This window comes from Anopheles arabiensis, chromosome X (genome assembly GCF_016920715.1).
Source record: "Anopheles arabiensis isolate DONGOLA chromosome X, AaraD3, whole genome shotgun sequence".
Taxonomy (NCBI): domain Eukaryota; kingdom Metazoa; phylum Arthropoda; class Insecta; order Diptera; family Culicidae; genus Anopheles; species Anopheles arabiensis.
In genome coordinates this window covers 21,905,384-21,929,460 of record NC_053519.1, presented here as the reverse complement: position 1 = coordinate 21,929,460, position 24,077 = coordinate 21,905,384, and the positions used below count along the sequence as shown (strand labels likewise).

The window sequence follows — 24,077 nt, the reverse complement described above, 5'->3', positions numbered from 1 at the left end:
ACTTTAACCAAAGCCACATGTGAAATAGGCAAACATTTTTATTAAAATAAACGGATAGTTTTAAATAATCCGAGACTACCCGAGCTTTTATCCGAGGTATAAGATAATTGCAAGCCACAAATGGCTTGCCAAAAAGGATGTTCGATTTTAAGTACAGAATTAATTTACCGATTAAAACAGGCGAATGAGTCCAATCGGCTCAAAGTCTCTATAAAAAAATAAAGTGAACTAAAATATTCTTCAAATGTGAATAATGCAACTTGTTATTTCAATTAATTTTTTATTTAATGCAGCCACATCAAGATGTAAGACAGTCCAACTGTATACATGTTTAAATTAATTTCTTCGCGATAAAGTAGCGTCTCAAATATAGCACCTGCCATGTTGCGAGCCCCAACAAACAACTCATGCTAAAAATGCTAAAGAAAAGGACTCGACTGTTTGTTGATTCTGGAAAAAGAAGTAGATTAACATTTGAGTTAAATTTGTGTAAACATTTTTGTTGTATTATACCAACCGTTAGTGTCGCGCATTTCTTCTTCCCGTTTTCTCATCAATGCAAAATCTTGAACAATTGCATCAGACAAATCCTCTAATCGTTTCAAATCCACTTCTAGCGGTTTTAATTTTGCTGCTTCGCCAATCTTCAAGAAAAAAATACATGCAAAAAAGTAATAAGCATTAAATTTATACATATTATTTTTGTTATAATTGTTATAATTGTTATATTTGCTATATTTATTATTATCACAATATTTGTTACTTATATTACATATTATATTAACTCTTTGATGTCAGGCGACATTACGCTGGTGCACAGCGCTAACTATCGCTTAGGTGGAATGATCATTGCAGGAAAATTATTCGGTGTGCTATTTTACCAGCTCATTTCTGTTTACAACAATAATTTCTATTTATAAAAAAAAACACGTTTATTGTCGTTTTGTTACAAGAACTGACTAAACTGGCTGACTAAATCTTACTAAAACAAAAACTATGAACAACATAACATAAACAGACGTTGTCGGTAGCTTGGAGCGATCAGACATACGGGGCGAGTACCGGCTTCGAACGACGAAATCCGTTCGACGCTCATGAGAGAATAAGAATCATGAGATACAACTGTCAAGCATTTAAAGACGTTTATATCTACGATTCAAGGATGGTTAAGTTTTGAATTTTGATTTTTATTTGCCGTTGATATTGGATTTCATTCGTTACATCATTATTGGATGATTTGTTATCAATTATAAGGCAACTTTACTCACTATCTTTAAATTTGAATTTAAGTTATTTCAAATTTAGGAGGGACGTCAGGATTGGATTTACTTTATTAAAAAGGTATAAAAATACTTTGATTTTATTGATTTTATTTAAAAGAGTTATAAACGCTATTTACATGGTGAAAATGTTTTGCGATATTTTTCTATAAAGTTATCAGCAGTGTAACAAATTTACATGAAAAACATGTAAATATTTTTATCGATATATATAAATAAAAATATTTCTGTGATATATGAAAATATATTTGTAAATATATATGTGCATATATATGTGTATATAAATATATATATATATATATATATATATATATATATATATATATATATATATATATATATATATATATATATATATATATATATATATATATATATATATATATATATATATTTATATTACTTTTTATTATAGATATTTGTATGTATATTTGTATTCCGATATATTTTATGTTTTTTATGTAAATTTTCAAAACTGATGAAAACTTTTTTAATGAAAATAGATCACAAACAATTTCCAAAATTTTACATACCTCTAAGTTCAATGCACTTCAATCATTTAAAGCAAAATTTAAAGCAAAATTTAAAGCAAAACGTTACATTGAAAACAACATTCGTTCCAAATCCGCAGCGCAAAACCTCGCGGATTTCTCCCCATACAAACGGGAACGTTCGACCCCGGCAGGTAGAACTCATTCTTTTGGCATTAGGCCTATAGGCCATCAAAGTACAAATTTAATGTTTTTTTGTCCCAATTTTGAGCTATTTTTTGACTTAACATAAACCATCACGTTTTAGTACAGTCTTTGCTCGAGATACGCGACACTCGAGTTACGCGAATGCGAGTTGCGCGAATATTTATTTTTGACTCAATTGTCAAATGAAAAATAATATGCAATATTTTCAAGAGTTTAAGATCACTAAAAAGATAGAAATAAGTGAACTGAGAAAACTAGAACAATTGCATTAAATAAATAATAAATTAAATCAATGAACTAAATTAAATAAAAAATAATTATAAATCAAGTATATTTTGGCTGTAAAACGTGATATTCGACTTACGCGAATGTCCCCAGAACGCATTATTCACGTAACTCGGGGAAAGACTAAATATGATGGTTATATTTTGATAATTAATGTGTCGTTGGAAAGGTGTTTCGTCATACTTCGATATTTTGTCTGAATATTTAGTAAAAACTTGTTCTAAAAGTTCATAAATGATTGAAAACCAAACATCACTGCCAAATTTTTGGATATTTTCATGTTGGAGAATGAATATTTTTATACTTAGGCTCGATTTTACTTGTGAGCCGTATATCATAGCAAAGATCGCCATTTTTCCTACGGTTTGACGATGAAATTAGCTGGGACTAGCGTTGGGAATTTCGAATAAAAAAAAAGGAACGGAACGGAAGTAGTTCATTTTTCAAAAAGAACGGAACGTGAACCTGGGGTGCAAAAGAACCGACCCAAAGCTTAGAAGCCAAACTGTCATCGGGGGGGGGGGGGGGGTTGTTACTTATTATCCAGGATATGAAAAGGCGTTTCTTCAATCAGAAATCATATCTGACACCAAATCTAAATGGGTTGTTTCAACCTATGCCCAGTAAGCTGTACCAGCTGTGCTAATATAAAGCATGCATTTATTATCTAGCATTTTTTTAACTTTTTAGATGCGGCGACCATTTTCGGTCAAAGCCTTCCTGTACCACTAATAGGCTTGGCTATCAGTAACTTATCAAATGCCCATAGCAGGATAATCATCCCAGCGTATGGGGGCACGATCCATCAGGCTTTTACCCATGCCGATGTTTTTGAGTGCTACGAGTTGACGATTGTATCACGAGATAGACTTATTATTTCAATTTCACTTAATATTTAAAACAAATAGTTTTCCACACAAATCGTTTACAAGATCACGGCACTCAAACGGTTGTCGAATGGAACAGAATGCTCCGAATCGAATGGCCAAATATTGGAATCATGCCGAGTGCCAAGATCAAGTGGATATCGTGGCATAAAAAAAATACATTTTATTTTTCGTTGTTCATACTCGCATATTATAATACATCTTTTCCAACCCGTTCTGCCATATGAGTACAGATTTAAATTTTATAATAGTTATTTGTCTAGTTAAGACAAGCTAAATTATAACAAAAACTATAATAGATGTTACAAATTGCACCATAATACCAAATGCAACACCATTTGTGGTTTCGCTTATCACGATTTTTATAAACGATACGCGACGAAGTGCGATGAATATTCCTGTGAGTGCACAAGCAACACATACTGTGTGCGAGAAAGAGTTAACAGTTATCTTGCAAGCAGCAAGCAACAGCCGGACAAAGCCGGTTTTTTTCAAAGAACGGAACGCACGAACGATAGCACCTTGCTAACAATATTGAAGCGGCAAAGACCGGAACGGAACGGAGCGAACGGAACGGAATGAACGGAAAGATCGAAATGAACAGAACGGAACGGAATGAACGGAATGAACGGAACGGAACGGAATGAACGGAAAGAACGGAATGAACGGAACGGAACGATTTTGTATAAAGTATCGGAACGGAACGGCCTGCATAAAGAACGGAACTTTTTTACTAGGTTCGGAACGGAACGGCCAACACTAGCTGGGACCATCCCCGACTCCGAAAATTATTTAACTTTTTTCTTGAAACTAGTGCGAGCGATTTTAACATTTGTTGTTGTCTTCTTTATCCGTCGCTACAACCGCTTTGCGGTTTTGGCCTGCCTCAGGAGTGTCCGAAACCGCTCACGGTCTCGCGCCTTCGTCTGCCAGTCCGTTATCCTGATCCGTGAACTGATTTTTCAGGCTATAGAATGACCGGTTGGCAGCCAGCATTTTTGCGCGCAACTCAGCTTCCATGCTATTGTCGTTACTGACCTTTGATCCCAAATAGGTGAATTCTGGGACGGCTTCAAAAGTGCGTTCACCTCTATCTGTACATCACGCCTACGTAGATTCCAATTATTTATTGGTAGGCCCGCTGATATTGCCACCATCAGTTTGGTCTTTGCCTCAATCTGCAGATAAACGATCTGCAATCCGAGATTCTCTGCCGCAGGTAGGAAAGCCGCAGACCAATGATGTCTATATCATCAGCGTATGCCAGGATCTGGGTTGACTTATTGAAGATGGTTCCCGTAGTCTCCTCCCTCGAGTCACGGATGGCCCTCTCTAGTGCCAGGTTAAATAGGAGACAGGAAAGCCCGTCCCCCTGGCGCAGACCCTAGGTGGTAGCAAAAGGTCCTGAGAGTTTTCCATCCACCCTCACCTGGCATGTGACGTTGGTCATAGTCATTCTAACTAGCCTTATCAGTTTGGCCGGGATTCCAAATGAGCTCATAGCGTCGTACAGTTTTACCCTGGCTATGCTAACATATCTCCGGTCTCGTAGTACAGTCGTCAACTCGTACGACTTAACAACATGCCCGTCATGGGTTCAATCCCCAAATAGACCGCGCCGCCATACGTAGGACTGACTATCCTGCTATGGGGGGGAATCAATTAGTCACTGAAAGCCAAGGCCACTAGTGGGTACAGGCAGGCCTTGACCGACATCGGTTGTTGAGCCAAAGAAGAAGAAGAAGAAGATGCTAACATATGCGGCTTTGAAGTCAATGAAAAGATGGTATGTGTCATTTCTGTATTCAGCCATCTTTTCCAAGATCTGCCGCATGGTGAAGATCTGATCAGTGGTTGATTTTCCGGTTCGGAATTCTCTTTGATAGTTTCCGACTATCTCTTCGACGTGCGGGACAAGGCGATCCTGAAAGATCAGGGAGAATATTTTGTAGGCGGTATTCAACACCGTAATACCTCTGTAGTTGTTGCAGTCCAACTTGTCTCCCTTCTTGTATACGGGGTAGATGATGCCGAGATTCCAATCACAAGGCATCGATTCGCTATCCCACACCTCAGTAACAATTTGATTAATCTCTTTTCTAGTCATGCACCTCCATTCTTCACCAGTTCAGCTGCAATTCTATGCAGTACTGAGCCCACCGCGAAAGGACCTCTGGCTGGTTACTAACCAGATGTGTTGTTGTTTGACCGTTCAAATAGACATAGAGCGACAACGTCTCGGCCGACAAAAAGTAGCCCAAAGTATCACTCTTTCATAGCCAACCGTGAAAAAAGCGTTATACTTAGAAACCATTTTTAGTAAAAAAAAAACTTATTCCGCCATCGTTTTAATTACAAACAATTATTTTTGATGCTGTTAAGTTAAGTTAAGTTAAGTTGTATTCACTGTCTTGATGATTTTAGTATAGGACTGCCCTGTATAGTAAGAGCAATTATATTAAATGAAGATAAACTGCAGTAAATAGCACGAGAAATTGATTTTCATCCCGGCGCTTGTATGGCCGTTGCCCGCTGTGCAGTGAGGCCCTTCACGATTCTAGCCAGTTTTTTGTATGGAGTTTGGCAGCTGGAGGCTGAAATCATGGGTGATACACTCCATACAAAACCACACACAAAACTAGCCAGCGATTTTCAGTCTAGATTATTTAGCCTTAAGCCAGAATTAGGTTCGAGTAACTGCTCGAAAAAATGGCAAAACACGGTTTTTGTTTACATTTACCCCAAGGTGCTTTTCAAGAGATCATGTGGTGGAATCTAGGATCAGAGTGTATGTTGTCCAGGTGGTTTCATTGCATTTTTTATAACCAAGGACTGTGTAGGAACGAGATCCCGTATTGTAGAACGATTTGATAAGTAGCCAAAAGTTCGTTTCTGGCAGTTAGACATCTAAGAGCCCTTTTCGATTGAAATTTTTTTTGTGAGTAAAGAGATAAATCGGTCTGGTTATTACAAGAAAAATGTTAAATGGTTCAAACATTTTACAGGAAGAGTATGTTTGCCTGTAGTAACAGTATTTGAGGAAATGATGAGTAAATATTTGAGGAAATGATGAATTTTCAATGTCGTTCTGCTGTCAAATGGCATCCTCGATGACCAATCCGATTTTGGCTAATTTTTGACTTCGTTCCTACACAGTCTTTGTTTATAACCCAATTTTGAATGTCACTCTTTGATGGGACGGGTGAAAACTTTTGCTCAAACAGACGTTCTGGTAACTTGACAAATACACAAAACATTCTTAAAATCTTCATTCAGAAGCAAAAGCGATAAAACCCCAGCTTTTTAAATACATACATTTTGGCTTAAGCTCATCTGTATATAATACTCAATTTGATAGCTGCTCGAAAACTGCTATACAATGCAAACAGCTGATATACTGAAATTTCAGCCGACGATCTAAAAACAGAAAGGGGCCCAAAAACAGGTATTTAAAGTTTGACAAAAAAAAAAATTGGAATAGTATTTTGTACAATTCATAGGCAGCGGGCCGCACTCATGAACTCATACAGTATTGGACAAAAAGATAGGACATTTGATTTTTCAACGCACCTGCACCCGTTGGGACAGGTTTATGTGTGGATTGTTTGTGTGTGTGTGTGTGTGTGTGTGTGTGTGTGTGTGTGTGTGTGTGTGTGTGTGTGTGTGTGTTTGTGAGTGTGTGTTTGTGTGTGTGTGTGTGTGTGTGTGTGTGTGTGTGTGTGTGTGTGTGTTTGTGTGTGTGTGTGTGTGTGTGTGTGTGTGTGTGTGTGTGTGTGTGTGTGTGTGTGTGTGTGTGTGTGTGTGTGTGTGTGTGTGTGTGTGTGTGTGTGTGTGTGTGTGTGTGTGTGTGTGTGTGTGTGTGTGTGTGTGTGTGTGTGTGTGTGTGTGTGTGTGTGTGTGTGTGTGTGTGTGTGTGTGTGTTTGTGTGTGTGTGTTTGTGTGTGTGTGTGTGTGTGTGTGTGTGTGTGTGTGTGTGTGTGTGTGTGTGTGTGTGTGTGTGTGTGTGTGTGTGTGTGTGTGTGTGTGTGTGTGTGTGTGTGTTTGTGTGTTTGTGTGTGTGTGTGTGTGTGTATGTGTGTGTGTGTGTGTGTGTGTGTGTGTGTGTGTGTGTGTGTTTGAATGTTTTCCGGTGTCTCGGTCGGTCGGTGTTGAATCTTGATCGTTTTAGGTGGAATTTTCCTCCACACCTCTTGCATGTTTTCGAAGAGGTGATCCATACCTTCCGGTATGTTTTTACCCAGCCTCTTCTTTAATATTGCCCAGAGGTTCTCAATTAGATTGAGATCCGGGCTAAGGACAGGCCACTTCATTGTTTTGGCATTGTTGTCAGCAAGCCAAGTTTGGACAGTCCCGGAAGTATGCTTAGAATCGTTGTCTTGCATAAACATCCAAGACCGAGGAAGGTTTTCCCTAGCATGTGATAGCAAATGAGTATCAAGAATGTCTCGATACCCAAAACGATTTGAATTACCGTGGATTCGAACCAACGGACCCATCCCATAGTAGGAGAAGCATCCCCACACCATGAGACTACCACCGCCATGCTTGAAAGTTTTGAAGCAGTACTTCGGATCAAGAGCACAATTGAACCTGTCCCAACTGGTGCATGCTGCGTTGAAAAAACCAGGGTCCTATCATTCTGTCCGATACTGTTCCCCGGTGACGGTATAACATTTTGGTTGTACCTCACTCGTACCGCTCCTTTGCAAATCCGAGGTGGCACGTTCGTCAAGAAACAACTAGTGACCGATGACGTCAGCGTACCAAACATGTCAATTGTATGCTCGAATCATTCTATAGCGGGCTGAACCTGTCAATAATATCATAATAACACCAAAGGGGAAACAAATACTCTCTCATGAAATTAAAATGGACACCGAAATAATCCGGGTAATATGACACTCAGCTACTATGTTATAACCCTTTCACAATTAATCTCGAGCTGTTGTTGGGCTATTCTTATCTCCTTCTTTCTACCTCCTTTGTTTTGCACAATGCAATGTATTGGCTAGTAATAGATATGCGGATGTACTATAGCAAGGAATACAAAAAAAACAAATGTCAGGAGATGATAAACTTACCCCCTCGTAGCTCTTTGTTTCAATCCCTTTCTTTACATCCAGTGCCACTTCTTGTTCAATTCCTCTATAAGCTGAAAATTCGGAAAGACATAAAAAACTATGTAATAAACAAATAAACAAATATTTATGTAAATATTGGTGTCGTCAAAAAAAAACAAAAGGTTCAACAGTAAAACCAATCTGAAGCAACATAGATTTGCGTTAGTAAATAATATTCAGTGCTGTTACAGAAGTCTCATTTTCAAAACCGCAAAATTCGCACCAAGCCTTTTGAAATCCGAGCCAATACGAAATAAACTATTAAAATTATTTAATATAGATAGACATTCGCGTCAAGCCCTGAATTTGCCGCGGCAGTTGCACTGCAGTTGGTCGACGTCCTGGGATCAAAAATGTAGTCAGGCACATCATAAAGCGCACAATTAGCGACGCGCACTAAGTGTGTGTCGAGCGTACAAAATAACTAATTAATAACGGTTGAGCAGCGCTCCCCATTAGACTCATGGCGCAACTCGTGCGCGTGGCCCATTCATTATTTGTTCGTAGAATGTGTGTTATATTTATTACTTATTCTATTTGGCATAAATGTCCCACGGGGATATTTTGGCCTGTACTGGTTTACGAAACTTTATTCAGTACCACACAGCTGACACAGCGAACTATTCTAGTAATTTTTCGAATCCATAAATTTACTGAATAAAATATTTGGTAAAAGATCATCATTACGTCCTATACATAGCTAATACTTATTCCATAGTCGATGCCAAGCACTATTAATAGTAAAAGCTTCGCTTTTATACGAAGGTTTAAACGAGTTAACGAGTGGAACTCTTAGTTCAAAGAAATTAGCATTATGTAATGCATTATGATAAGTATTAAATCAGGAACTAGTTCTTTCATTGTTGTGTTTGGTTGAATTGCTAAAAAATCACCAAGTCTGATTTAGTAGCAACTTCTATGTTGAAAAAAAAAATGAATAAAATATGATTTTTTAACCCATTCAGTGCTTTGCCCGGGTCTCACCGGGAGATAAGTCAATCCTTGCTACGGGGATACGGTCCATGGGCTTGAACCCATGACGGGCATGTTATTGAGTCGTTCGAGTTGACGACCACGTACCACGGGACCGCCCCAAATCTACTACTCCCTCAAATCTACTACTTCGCAATATTGGCTGAGTCGGGACAAGTAAAACGCATGACAATAAGAGGCAGATGTAGCGGTATGTAAGATGTAAGATACAATAAGATGATGGTTCATTGCGCAACATGACTGCAACATACTGCGCGTTAGGTGAGACATCCGTGCGCACTGCATTTGATCCACATGTTTGTACCGGTGTAGCAGATTTACTGCTAACAGTTGAACCAACTCTTAAAGCCACCTCAACATAATCGTTGCTAACCAAAACCATCCAACTAAAAACACATTCAAATTAACCAGCAATCAAATCAGGTGAGACAGAAAACCTACCATGCAATAAGTGCTTAGCACACACAAACCGTAGGACAGGAAGCGTGAACCGACAACTTATAAAAACATAACGCGACGGTAACATGAAACGCGCCTCGCAACTCAGAACGGCTGCAAAACGATTGCGCAACAATAACACCAAGGGACAAACAAACAGCCGGACATTGACTTTATATTTTGATGAACAAACCTCAAAACAGGAAGGTTAGCAACCACATAATGAAAGTAGGTCAATATTAGTCGTAAACATAAAATAAGTGTAAAAAGACATTGTGTCATCACTGTTTAAGAATGCATTATAAATAAAGCTTATTCGAAACAGTGAGACAGTTCACTAGACCAGACACGTAGATCACTCGTGTTTAGTGTTTCTCCCCATTAAGCAGAAGCCGCCGAAGGCTCTGCCCAATTGGTAACCACGTTTGGTTATCAGCTGTTCAGTCGGTTGACCGATCAGCAATACCCCTTCTACGGAAGAAGTGCAAGTTTGCACCTTAATCGGTTAATACTCCCGCAGCGTTTTAACGCCGCCTGGAAACCGATCCATCGCGCAAGTAAAGTCCCGTAGTTCCACCCGTCCCTTGCATAAGTGTAACTTGACCATCTCTTCCTAACAAAGTGAACGAATGATACAATTCATTCGCAATTAAACCAACTACGGTACGTTCTCGCCTCGATACCTCGCCTCGTTCTGCACTCTTCCTCCACATTCCGCGCATCGGCTTACCGCACACGGTTCTGGTAAGCGAAGTGCGCTGATGCTGATGATTTACAGTTTTGATTTCTTTTTAAAACATCCAGCTTCAATAACCTCAGACCCCTTTACGCATTGTTAGAAAATGTCCTTAATTGAATCTACTATCTACTGTTGCTGTGAAGCGTTTGACAGCCAAGGCACTCACAGCACAGGTGGGCACTAATTTTATCACTCCAAGCTCCCGACCACGCTGGTTTTCGCTGGTCTTTTCGGGGATAATTCATTAACGAATTATCCCCGAAATCATCAACGATATACATACCATTTTCGGGGATAGTGAACACAATTGAAGGATGAACCCATGCAAAAAGAGCTAAAATAGAAATAAACATTCGGATTCACTCCCTCCCCTCATGTTCCAATTCATGCTCATGCTTCATCCTTGATGCTACCAATCACATTGCTAATTCTACTTCGAATCACTTTGCCAGTTGCGCCACCACATTATTATTCATTATCGTGCTATTTGCTAGTTTTGTAAGAAGGGGTACTGATACTAAATGAATTAAAAGAAATAAATAAAACAATAAAGATAACAGATTGACTATTAAACACGCATTTCTAACAACGAGTAAAGGGGTCTGAAGTTATCAAAGCTGGATGTTTTAAAAAGAAATCAAAACTTTAAATCATCAATGAAAATAATAAAAATGGAATTGAACTCATGTCGACCATGGTACAAACATTACACCATTACCATTTGACCATAACTACTTCATGAACATGAATCGTTATCTTTCAGTTTTAAACCCTTCAAATATAGCACAATGAACAAAGAGATGTGTAAAAGTTCATCGATACGTGTGAGCAGTGTTGCGAACGGTGATAGTCGTCGACACAAAATTTTACAAAATGATACTTTTTGAGGCAGCGCATTCTAGATACACGCTTTCGTTCGACAATCATGGAAAAAAATATCATTTGACACGATGATATTTTTTTTGGAGTATTCATTTGATTGTGATTTTTCCGGGATACAAGCAACTTAGGTCATGTTGAACGCAGTTGGCTTTGCGTTTGTCGTCCTAAAATCAGTGGCGTTAGTGAACAGAACAAGCTTATTCTGAGTGAAACAAGGTAGTAAAGAAACACATTCCAATTCTAATATTCTTAAATAAAAATGTCAAAAACATCAGGAGAAAAGCGGAAACTCCGTGAAATTATAGCAGAAGGTTGTGTTGGTTTCGAAAATGGACACTTCGTTTGTACTATCGACGAAGTAAATGGTTGTAAATATAGGCAAAAGAATGAAAAATATGAGCCGGGTAATTTTATACGCCATATACGATCGGTGCACCCAGATTTGGCAAAATCCCGAGGATTGCTGCAAGAGGACGGTGAAGTCTCCATAAAGAAGAGGAAAATTTCCAAAGTTCCGGTAGCCATTGACCGGCAAAAGCTCCTGGAAGGTATTTAATATATTTATTTTTTTTTGTGTGGCGATTACGTCAAATAATATTTACTCAAGCTTTATTAATAACAATAAGTACTAACTAAATGTTATTTAAATATTAAACGCTCTCTAAATTGTCGTTTCTAAAGGTATGATGAAGCTAATATGTTGCCATAACGTACCTATGATGTGCGTCGAATGGGACGGCTTAGGGTTGATCCTGAAACCTATTTGTGATGCGTTGAAGATGAACCTCAACCGTTCTAATATTGTTTGTCATCTTGGAGCTGCTGCTCAAAACATTCGCCAGGAACTTACCACAATTTTGAAAGGAAAACTGTTATGCTTGAAAATTGACTGCGCAACTCGTCTTGGACGCCACATATTGGGGATCAACATCCAATATTATTGTGAACTACAAAAGGATGTCGTCATTTATACAATTGGTAATAATCCTCATTCTCAAGTTAATCTTTTTAAAAATACGCATGCGATTTGCAGCGAATTTCATGTTTTACCTATCGTGAAAGTTTTGATGAAGTATGAATAACTCTTTGTCTAAATTAAATTCAATAGGAATGGTTGAGCTGAATAATAGACACACCGGAAAATTTTTGAAAACAAAGATCCTAGAAATACTCTCTCAATACGAAATTTTATTAGAACAAATTTTCACGGTCACCTGTGATAATGGTGCGAACATGATCGCTGACGTTAAGCATCATCAATCAGATGCCCAGGTCATGTTCAACCCACTTGAGGACGAAGAAAACTGTTCACTTCCGAAACATTATTTAGATTTGACAGAAGCTATTGAAAAATAATTTTACCAGTATATCACTCTTGTAAGATGTGCCGTTCATACCATGCAGCTTTCGGTAGTAGATGTGGTCAAGACATTCGATGGAGAGATTCGTAAATGTACTGCAATATCAAATAACTGCCGGAAAATTATGTACAAGACTGTTTTTAACAATGAATCTCTCCCACCGCTCTACTCAAAAACCAGGTGGGGAGGAATTTTCGAAATGTTAAACCATTTTTTTAAACAGGAGGATTTCTTCAACGAACTGGGTCAGCAGCATTCGGAATTAGGTGAGATTTATTATATAAACGAAAAAGTTTTTCAATACCTCAACATTTCATTTTTTTTTCAGATTTAACAGAACAATGGGATTTTATAAAAGAATATGTAGCGGCGTTTGAGCCTGTCTATATTTCAACAAAAGCCATGCAAGCCAAACATACAAAAAATCCAGGAAATCGTTTCGTTGAACCGCTTACAAAAGCCCTTAAGAATCGGTTAAAAAATCTTAAAGAAAGTATTGTTTTTAAGGCCGCGCTTCTACTTGACCCAAGATTCAATTATTTGAACTCTAAATTTTTTAATCAAGAAGAAAAAGAAGAAATTCGCGTGAGTAACATATTTCAGACTTCATTCTAATTTCTACATTCTACATTACATAAAACAACATTTTAATTACAATTACTTAGCCTTTAAAAAATATGTTTGTGACACAAATTAAAGCAGTACAAATCCAGTTGTCTTATGCGTTAGGCAATAAGTTGATACGTGTAACGTGGATCCAAGATGACCACAAATAACTCAATATTTAAATTAATTTTGTTTCCATATTAAAATGATATTTACGTTACTCCTGAATAAAAAAATAAAAAATAAAAAAAATGATATTTACGTATAATTATAGAGCTTCATCATCTCTACATCGGAACGCATCCATCTATGTAAAGCTAAGGTTCAACCATCTTCATCATCATCACCATCTAATGCTCCGAATGGGACACCAAATAGCTCCAGTGATTTTGATTTGTATTTTACTGAACTTTACGGAGGATCATTGCCAGAACAAAATGCTGAAGAAATACAAACGAGCGCGAACAAGATTCTACGGCAGCTGATATCATTGGACGCAGAAGCCCATCAAAACTCGCATTTTGATGTTTGGAATTTTTGGTTAATGCGAAAATCCACTCATCCTGAACTATATGAAGTAGCGACATGACTTTTGTCAGTACCATCAAACCAGGTATCTGTGGAGCGTGCTTTTAGCGCACTTGGTTTGGTTTTATCTGATAAACGGACCAGAATGAACGATGATACGTTGGAAAACATTTTACTGATCAAGCTGAACCAGCCCTTGCTTGAAAAAATTCTACCTGATTTATATGAATGGAATAAGGAAGATATGTAATTACTTTAAGGGGGTTTTAATTGGGGTTTAATATTGTTACACTTAATATAATGAAAAAATATAACAGAATAAGTATAACAATAAAAAAATAAATAAAACCATTTTTTAATTGAATTGGCCTTTGTTACATAAGAATTTCATTCTGTAGGAAATCTTTTTCAATATCGGCATCATAAAATAAAAATATAACGAACCCTCCTAGAACATTTTTTTAACCGGCAAGTCCAAAAAATGCAAATGTAAGCTTAAACTCACGCTAACATTTAATTACAACTCACATATATTTTAACAAACCACATTGAGACATTTCAAAGATAAAAAAGAAAAATCAGAAAGGAGTGAAAAATTAAAAGTTGAAAAACCTTGAAAAACACTTCCATGTATTCTTTTTTTTATACGGGGCCATGGTGGCAGGGAATCTTGGAAGTGGGTGCTGTTTGTGTTAGCCAATAAACTACCAAGCAGTTTTATAAGCAACATTTCGTGGATTTCTGTACCCAAGTTCCTTCAAATTCCAGTCAATAAATTGTTTTGTAATGCCTGAAAAATGTACCAATCTGTAAAATTAATGTAATCGATGCTATGTTAAAAGCTTACACTGGGAAAGTTAAAAGATAAAATTTTTTAAATTTTATGTGAACACCTACAGCCGACATCACATTTCAGCGATTTGTATCGAGCAAAAAAATGTCAAATGACATTCATTCTACTCTTTTTGCAATCATGTCATCGCAAAAGCATTGATTGTTATTGCACAAATGATTGTCGCTCTTGAAAAGTCGTGTCATGGTAACCATGAATATCATGAACGAAAAATGATTTTGACAGCCGCTTACTGCGAATATCATAAAAAAATGTCGACAATTCACAACACTGCGTGTGAGAAAGTAGGGCTGATGAGTAGAAAGAGATGGCATGAGTTTGTGTTCATTATCCCCGAAAAATTTCGCTTGGGACATGCATAGTCCTTCTGTAAGAGTGGTGATGATCTGTTTATTTGTCTCACACTTCGTTAAGCAACTAGGCAGAATTATCGCATCAACATTTTTAACACCAGTTTCTAAACACAAATAATTGGTTTCAAAAACATTGGCTGGTATCATTGAATACGTTCGTAGCGGCGGCGTACGTCCCGACACTCATTTTCCTAACGTACCAGATGGTTGGTATAGTTTTTTACCGCGACGTTGTAGGGCCGGACACAAGAAATCTGTTGCCATCCTTAAAATTTCTTGTGAGCGTCGTACGTTCCCGCTACATACGGATTCAATAATACCAGCCATTATCTATAATTTCTACTTCATAAACTTTCCCCATCCAACCTGGCATAAAAGATTTGATACGTTCGTAAATTTGAAAAAAGAGCGAAATCATTAAATTCCAGACATTTGATCACTGCACACCTCAATAACAAATTTTGGAATTCTTGATTTATTTATTTATTTATTTATTTGAACCAAAGTATCGGGCAGTATGCCTAAATGACTTAAAGCTTACAGAGTACAAGTTTGAAGTATGGCCCTAGAACTAACTTGAATATGCTGACGCAGCTGACTAACGGATTGATTGAAATCTGCTGATAACCCTAACCTATTATACACATCAATCATTTTGAGCAGTGGATCATTGGCACCAAAACCAGTCGATCTAAAAGGGCTTCTTAGTAGCTCTCTACTTCTAAGACCTCTAGAGGGAGTAGAAAAGCAAATAAAATTTAAAATGTCAGGTGCATCAAAATCTCCAATTAATAATTTATGCATAAAATTTATCTGAGCCGTAGTTCTCCTATGCTGTAAAGTCTCTAAGCCAAATAGTAAACACCGAACATTATACGAAGGACGTGGAATTTGGTTTGAACAGGGAAGACGATGAAACATAACACGTGTCATTTTTTTCTGATTTTTTTCAATTGTATCTATGTATGTGATTTGATGGGGACACCAAACTACACTGGCAAATTCCAGGATGGGACGGTCTAAAGAACAGTATAATGTTTTTAAACTGAAAGGATCTTTAAAGTCGGCTGAGACACGTAAGACAAATCCTAACAGTTTAAGAGCTTTAGTGACGATAGTTTGATAATGGCTAGATAAACTAAGCTTACTGTCTAAAATAACTCCTAAGTCCCGAACCTGAGAAAAACGTGGAACGCTGTCTTCATTGATTTTGTAGTTATAAATAATAGGATTTTTTCTTTGAGAATGTTATACAATTACATTTTCTAACATTAAGTAACATTTCATTATTAAAACACCATGCAGAAAAATAGTTTAACGAGTCTTGTAACATTTCACAGTCGTCAGAATATTTAACAGGTAGGAACATTTTTAGATCGTCAGCATATAATAACAATTTAACATGAGGAATAGCAAACACGACATCGTTAATAAATATAATAAATAGTAAAGGTCCTAATATACTCCCTTGAGGAACACCAGATAAATTATGGAATGTGGCAGATAAACTAGTCCCTATCTTAACGTTAATGCAACGATCAGTTAAATAACTTCTTAACCACTCAACAACATTTGTGTGAACACCATACTTTGATAATTTAGATAGCAATAGAAAGTGGTTGACCTTGTCAAAAGCAGCGCAGAAGTCAGTATAAATGACGTCAACCTGTAAGCCCTTGTCAATATAGGAGTGGCAAAAGTTAAGTAAGTATATTAGATTGGTCTCAATCGATCGTTTCGGCATAAAGCCATGTTGAACATTAGAAATTAATGGTGAAAAGGCTTGGAGCATATGACGAGACATTATCTTTTCAAACAGTTTACTGCACGCACATAACATTGAAATTCCTTTATAATTGCACACATTACTTTTGTCAGATTTTTTATAAACAGGAAACATCCACGATGATTTCCAAAGACGCGGGAAGCATTTCGATTGCAAGGATTTGTTAAATAGTTTGGTCAGTATGGGAATGAGAGCAGCCTTGTAGTTAATGAGAATTGCGCTGGGAATATTGTCATGCCCAGGTGCGTAGGAAAGCTTCAACAACGAAATAGCAGATTCCACCTCATCATCGTTGATTAGTGGTGTGCACAAATTAACCTCATCATTTATGAAGGATAAAGCCGATGTTGAGTTAGACGGTACCGAGGAATTGTTGGTGTACACAGAAGAGAAATATGAGGCAAATGCATTGCAAAACTCTTCATCTCCGGTAATGGTGTTTCACTCAAACTGCATCGAGGAAGGAAGTCGTCCACAGGATTCCTTATCTTTAACAAATTTCCAGAATGATGTGGGATGTCTTTTGATATTGATTTCAATTTTCCTGACGTAGTTGGCGTAGGCGGTTCGGTTCAGCTGCTTATATATTTTTGAGGCGCGAGCAGAATTTATTTGATTAGTGCTGTTTTTTAGTCGATGCAGTTTTTTAAGGGCCCGTGATCTTCGACGTTTAGCCAAACGTAGTGCAGAATCGGTCCATGGTGGATGTGCACGAACATTAAACCGTGGGATGAATTGTTCAAACAGTTCATTCCTTTGAGAAGAAAATTCAGCCACACTGTTGTTGATGTCGTCATAATCAGCGATAGAGTCCCAGTTGATTTGGTTAAGTGCAGAAACGAGATCAGTGAAATTAGTTCGTCTAAAATTGAAATCTGCTTGACGTGAGGGTTGAGATGACGGTACACTGTAATGCGGGAGCGTGAAGTATGTAAGTAAAGCTGGATGATGTCCATCAGGTTCAACAATACTTTCGATGCATAATTCGATTGGCCTCATGTAATCAGTAACTTTGTCGTTCGCAAACACTAGTTCTAACTTATTGTTATTGTGGTTTAGAACAGTGTTAAGTTGGCGAAGACCTTCAAAGCTTAGTTCATCGAGTAGAGCTTGCCTGGTAGGGGATAGTCGGGTAAGCATAAGATTCAGTGTCGGAAATTTGCCGTTGATATCCCACTTAAGATTAGGTTGATTGAAGTCCCCGAGCAGAATAAAAATTTATTCTTATATTTCTCTCTCGTTAAGTGCAATGAATTACAGAATGCATTTATGGTGTCCATGTTGGCTGATTGATCAGGAGGCAAATAAAATGAACCGATGATTAGCGAAACATTAAGAACTTTTACTCGAACCCAAAGGCATTCAATTGTAGATGTGTTTGTCGAGCACAGAGAGGAAGCATAATTTGCATTGTTCGCAACGAGGACACCACCACCTCTACATTTGTTACTGTTTGCTGCAGAACGATCCGTACGGAATGTATTAAAGCGGTTGTTATCAAACAAAAGCTCAGATGGAAAGCTGTCATCTAGCCACGTTTCCGTAAGAACGATAACATCCCAGTCGGCGATTGCAGTATTAGCAAAACATTCAGAGGTTTTAGTACGTAAGCCTCTCACGTTTTGATAAAAGATATTGAATGTGTTTAGTACTGGCTCCATAGGTAAAGTTGAATGACTTAATGTTAGCTTAAAAAAGTCGAACCGGAGGAATTATTTTGAGTCAGGTGAGTTTCAGGTGAGTTTGCATGTTTAAGATGATGGCTCGGTGATGGACTATGTTGTGTTGTGTGTGTTGGTGGGATCACATTTATGCAGTTGACATCATTATGCATAAAATTAGTAGTTGAGAAACTTCTGGCAGTTGAATTGTTTGAAGCAGGAAAGCAAGATACCGGGAGTATTGGTGTGAATTGTTTCTGTGTACGTTGGTGAAATTCAAACTGGCGGTAAACAAATCCGCATGGCCAAGTTGAAGGAGAGAAAGCGAGCTCGCCAAACTCCGATGGAATGCCGATCTTAAAGGACACATACTTTAGTGAGCTTGTAACGCGATCTCTTGACACACTTCATCGAACAGTCAGTGCATTTTAAGTTAAAATTAAAATTTTAAAATTTTTAACCTTCCTAGTATGAACATTTTCATGTTCTCCTCAGTTACAGTGGGTGCAATCCGAGTTACAAACATCCAAACTTTTGGCTCAGGTGCAGGAATGAATTGTATGGTCTCTGTGTTGATGTGATCATTGACAGTGCCGGTGTGAAGAATTGCTTGTGTTGGATTTATGTGTTCATTATCAGAGAGCATACGCGATTGAGAGTGTGGTAGTGAGTTCTGTTTGACGGGAGTTGGTGTTGGTGATATAGGAGTATCGGTGGATGTGTGGAATGTTTTATCGGTGAGAGAGATTTTACTCACAGTCGGAGCGATTTTCTCACGCTCTTGCGGCATCACTCTATTTGGATCCAACTGAGATATCCTTTGATCAAGTTCACTCCGTATTGCATTTTTCAACTCATCTTTCAGTGTATTCATCAAGCACGAAATTGATGAGAAAAAATCTGATCTCGAGTCACGGCATTTCTCGCACATCCAGCATTTGATTTGATACCTTTTATGGAAAGTTCTGGTGGCAGTGTTGTAGAAATACTTCGCTGATAAGGGGGTGGGTCTGAAGCTTCTAGAAGATTAACATAGGCTCTCCACATCCTACTCCTACAAAATACGTCCCCGTCGTACAGAACGGTAACATGCCTCTCAATTATCCAAGCTAGGGTATACCCAACCCCTTGAGAGGATGGGTAGCATGGCTAAATTGAGAGAGGAGTAGATGATTGATCTTCATGACTTTACCTGGAAACGTCTGTACTCCATGTCAGGAGCGGCTTCCCCCCAGCGTATGTCTCTTCCCGAAGGGCTGCGCTGGCTTCTCCCGTCTTGGCTTACTGCAGGACTCTAAAATGCCAGCGGGCCCAGGCCCTACGACGAGACTAGAGATTAGGAGAGGGGCCTTGCAAGCCACCCTCGTTAAAAACCGCATGCAAGGAATAGCCAACAAGAAGAAGCATCGTATCGGACCAATCGATTCAGACCCACGCATCGAAAAAGGTCTTACGATTGGAAGCTTGGGACATGGAACTGCAAAACCTTCTCATCGGATGTGAAGACCCGAATAGCATACGATGAAGTATGGGCCCGCGGTTTCGAAATAGTAGCACTGCAAGAGATATTATTTATTCATCCAGTCTACAAAATTTCGAATTTCCGAGCCACCACTGTTCTGAATGTCGCCTACAAGATCCTGTCCCAGATCCTGTTCTGCAGACTTGCACCCCTTGCAACAAATTTTGTTGGCAGCTACCAAGCTAGGTTTGTTGGAGGCAAATCCATCACAAACCAAATTTACACTCTACGGCAGATCCTCCCGAAGTGCCGAGAGCGCCAGATCCCAACGCACTACCTGTTTACCGACTTCAAGGCGGCCTACGACACCATAGATCGGAAGGAGCTATGGAGCATCATGCAGCGGTACCACTTTCCTGGGAAGTTGATTCGGCTGTTAGAGGCCACCATGAATGGGGTACAGTACAAGGTAAGAGTATCGAACTTGACGTCGGAATCGTTCGAATCTCGCAGGGGTCTGAGGCAAGGTGATGGACTCTCCTGTCTACTCTTCAACATCGCCCTTGAAGGTGTCATTCGAAGCGCGGGGCTAGACAACGACATCCGTGGCACGATCCATATCGGACTCTTCTAATTCTTGATATCGATATCATCAGGCAGGACAACAGCGAAGGTGTGTGAGGGGTACACCCGACTCAAACGCGAAGCAGCAAGAATTGGATTGAGAATCAATGCGACGAAAACGAAGTACCTGCTTGCCGGCGACTCAGACCATCTGGGAAGCAGTGTACATATTACAATAGTTTATCAACCAAAATTACACCTCTTTCATGAACAAAAATCATGTAGGTGTGTGAGCAGTTTTTGTGAAACTGCAACACTAGCCTGCCGAAATATGGTACATTTACCATAAATACCTTTTTTGTTGAATATTAAAAACCATTTTAACACGTTCAGCGCTATGGCGCTCCCTAGGGACCGCCAGTGAACTTTCCCCTGTGCCGGCGGAGGTCCGCTCGGATCGCCATAGCCATTTTGATAGGAGAGTTTTTTCTTAGGGACCGACAGTGCATATTCTTCATAAGAACATCGTCGGCCTGTATTGTAATGACATTTTTTTATTTTCCTGTATGATCTAAAATGAAACATGAATGCATTTTAAAAGAAATTGATTTTCTAATGAGTTTTATTAAAACAATTCAAACACATGCGAAGTATTTTGACCGATAGCTTAAATTTGGAACTCTTCGTAAACACAAACTCACTCTGATGTGATCAAAATTGCTCTGACCACATCAGTTAGTTGTGAATTTTGCCAAAGGTATCCAGACATCGCTTTGGAGATTTGATTGTTTGATTTCTAAAGAAATGTTTATTGAGTGCATGGTCTGGCTCTGTACTCGCTTATCAGTTTTGCATTGTATTATTCCGCCGTACCGTGTGCGCTGCTCGCTCGCGGTCGACTTATGACGAACTGCCGGCACAGCGGAAAGCTGTGCAAAATACGCGTAGCGCACAACGTGTTAAAAACCATCTTCAGTTGAAATCGGATCGAATAATTAATTTAGTGACTAAAACCCTGCCACATCAAGCAAAAGTATACGAACATTAGCTATAATTTGTCTGAAAAACTCTATATTTGACTTACGCTAATATTCGAGATACGCTATTGCATCCGGTCTGCAGTAATAGCGTATTTCCGAGAACACCTGTATACAAACTGTATCAAACAACATAACATATACAGTCATTATCCGATATACGCTATCGTACGGGACCGAGCACAATAGCGTATCTCGAGTTTTCGCGTGTAGCGGATTCCTATGGAAAAATAGTTTACACTACCGGTTCGAGGGTTGAAAAATATCGTAATAAAGCGAAAGCAAGGATAATGTATTTAGAAGGTTGATTTTTATCGCTTTTGCTGGGCGACATTGTGGGGGACATCTGTCACTCTCTGCATACAAATTTCATTACCCCGCACCAGCCCTCCCCGATTTTTATACCGGAGCCCCCGGAAGAGAAATGTCAAGTCGAGAAATGTCATTTTGCTCTGAACAACTTCACCTTGTCATTTATAACACTTTGCATGAGAGTGACAAAATGCTGACAAATTTTTCAAAACGTGAGCTTTTGTCACTTTTTGAGCTTTTGTCAAAAGTTTGTAACCTGGAGCAGCCAGAAAATAAAGTTGACAAAATTTGACGTTCGTGAAAAAGCGTAAACAAACAGCTATTTGGCACAGTTGTGACCCATTGCTATGGTAATAATGCTAAAATGCATGATTCTAATTGATTTATGTACCTATTTCATGCTTCTTTAACAAAATATCGATGATATTCAGATGATGGAGCTTTTTGTCGTTCTTGTGTATATTTTTGGTGCGGCCACGAGAAAAGCTCTTTTTTGCAGTTGACAAGCAATTTTGACAAAATTGAAAAAAATTTCAACATTTTGTCACCTCCATGGCCACGCGCTAATAGAGTTTTGCATTGAAGTTTTTTGTTATAAAACAGGTATCTTTTGCACAAATTTAATGCAAAATGCATTAAGAACAATAAGGAAATTCAAAAAGAGCTTAAAATATTTCATTCAATTAAAGTATTTGCAAAAAAACACATGAAGCTGTCAAATTTAGAGGAATCGCGTACTGCGAATTCGCGTGTATCGAGTATCGCGTACTGCGAATAATTGCTGTAACACTGCTTCTAGACGACCCAAAAAATCTTGCGCGACAATTTTTTGCGACTCTTTCTATCTGTCAAACCATCCTTGTTTTAACACGAATGTATGGCTTACTTTGATCGTAATGTCGCGAAACGCGAGCGTTGCCTTTCTGTGAAAATTTCACAAACCCGCGACAATCACGGTTGACTCTGATTTTGTTCTAAAACTGAGATGTTGTTTTAGAACAAAGAGCTCGCAGAAAATTTGTCGCGGTACATAAGTTGGTCGTCTAGAAGCAGTGTAAGGCAGTGGTAATCGCTACTGCGGGCCTGCGGGCGTGCGTGCGGAAAAATATAAAATTGTTTGATTCTGACGCATGCGGTTTCAAACTGTCACCCGCTGCGGGTGTCAAATTCCATACATTTTTTTGCAAATATTTTAATTAAATGAAATATTTTAAACTCTTTTAGAATTTCCTTATTGTTCTTAATGCATTTCGCATTAAATTTGTGCAAAAGATACCTGTTTTACAACAAAAAACTTCAATGCAAAACTCTGTGGCGATATTTTTCAACCCTCGGACCAGAATTGTAAACTATTTTTTCATAGGAATCCGCTACACGCGAAAACTCGAGATAAGCTATTGTGCTCGGTCCCGTACAATAGCGTGTATCGGATAATGACTGTACAAACATATACAAACAAGAACTGATTGACCGGCAATCCAAGCGCATCAATAGATACTCAATTTGAAAGAAATATTTCGACAGTAATCAACGATTACTTAACTTACAGGCAAAACGAATGCAGTAAAATATTACTGAACTGTGGTAAACAAATTTAGTATTTAGTTTTGTGTAGGAATAGTCCGAATCAATACGTGGTTCGTTGAATTGAAGATCGATTAATATCAAGAATATCAACGATCATACTTACTTGACGGTACTTGAGAAATGAAACAGATTTCAAATGTATCATATAATTCTGACGTAAACGAAAATTTTCCTTTAGAAATGTCTTCCTTTTGTGCCAATATGTGCCCCTTGGTATCACGAACCTGAAATATAAAAAAATGTTGAGATAAAATAAAAATGAAAGAACATAATAAAACATACCACATAATCAATCTTTTGGCCAGGTGCTTTAGTGATCTCATATTCACCAGCAACAATTTGATTGCCGTGCATTTCGTCTCTCAGGCATTTTTGTGCGTTAGGCGCTAGCCGGAACATAATCGCGTTCGTTTGTAGAACTACTGTACTACTGAATAGCACCAAAATTAATATAGACATTTTACGAAGAATTGATAGTTGACACGTTTGCTTCCTCAAAAGTTACACTCTAGTTTATAACGGTTCAACGTAACGCACCACAAAGTAATACACCATCGAGGCAAAACAATGATAAAATTGTGTTAAGGCAAAAATATCGATGAGCTGGCTTTAGTATTGAAACAAATGTACAACAAGATTCATACA

At 38.3% G+C, this 24,077-nt stretch overlaps 1 protein-coding gene across 1 annotated transcript; it reads right to left on the bottom strand.

Moving 5' to 3' along the window:
* Positions 1-239: 239 nt before the first annotated feature.
* LOC120906058 (transmembrane emp24 domain-containing protein bai) lies at positions 240-24,072 on the bottom strand. Its single transcript, XM_040317461.1, has 5 exons — positions 23,715-24,072; positions 23,536-23,656; positions 8,232-8,302; positions 518-644; positions 240-450 (listed from the first exon to the last, which is right to left on the bottom strand). The coding sequence occupies exons 1-5, from the start codon at positions 23,889-23,891 to the stop codon at positions 332-334; spliced, it is 615 nt and encodes a 204-aa protein (XP_040173395.1). The 5' UTR covers positions 23,892-24,072; the 3' UTR covers positions 240-331.
* Between the last annotated feature and the right edge of the window lie 5 nt (positions 24,073-24,077).

Excerpts from the sequence above, each read along its gene's own strand:
- LOC120906058 (XM_040317461.1), bottom strand. The coding sequence starts at position 23,891 with ATGTCTATATTAATTTTGGTGCTATTCAGTAGTACAGTAGTTCTACAA. Across the intron at positions 23,657-23,714 it reads GCCAAAAGATTGATTATGTG|GTTCGTGATACCAAGGGGCA; the intron begins GTATGTTTTATT and ends TTTATATTTCAG. Across the intron at positions 451-517 it reads AGAAATGCGCGACACTAACG|AATCAACAAACAGTCGAGTC; the intron begins GTTGGTATAATA and ends TTCTTTTTCCAG.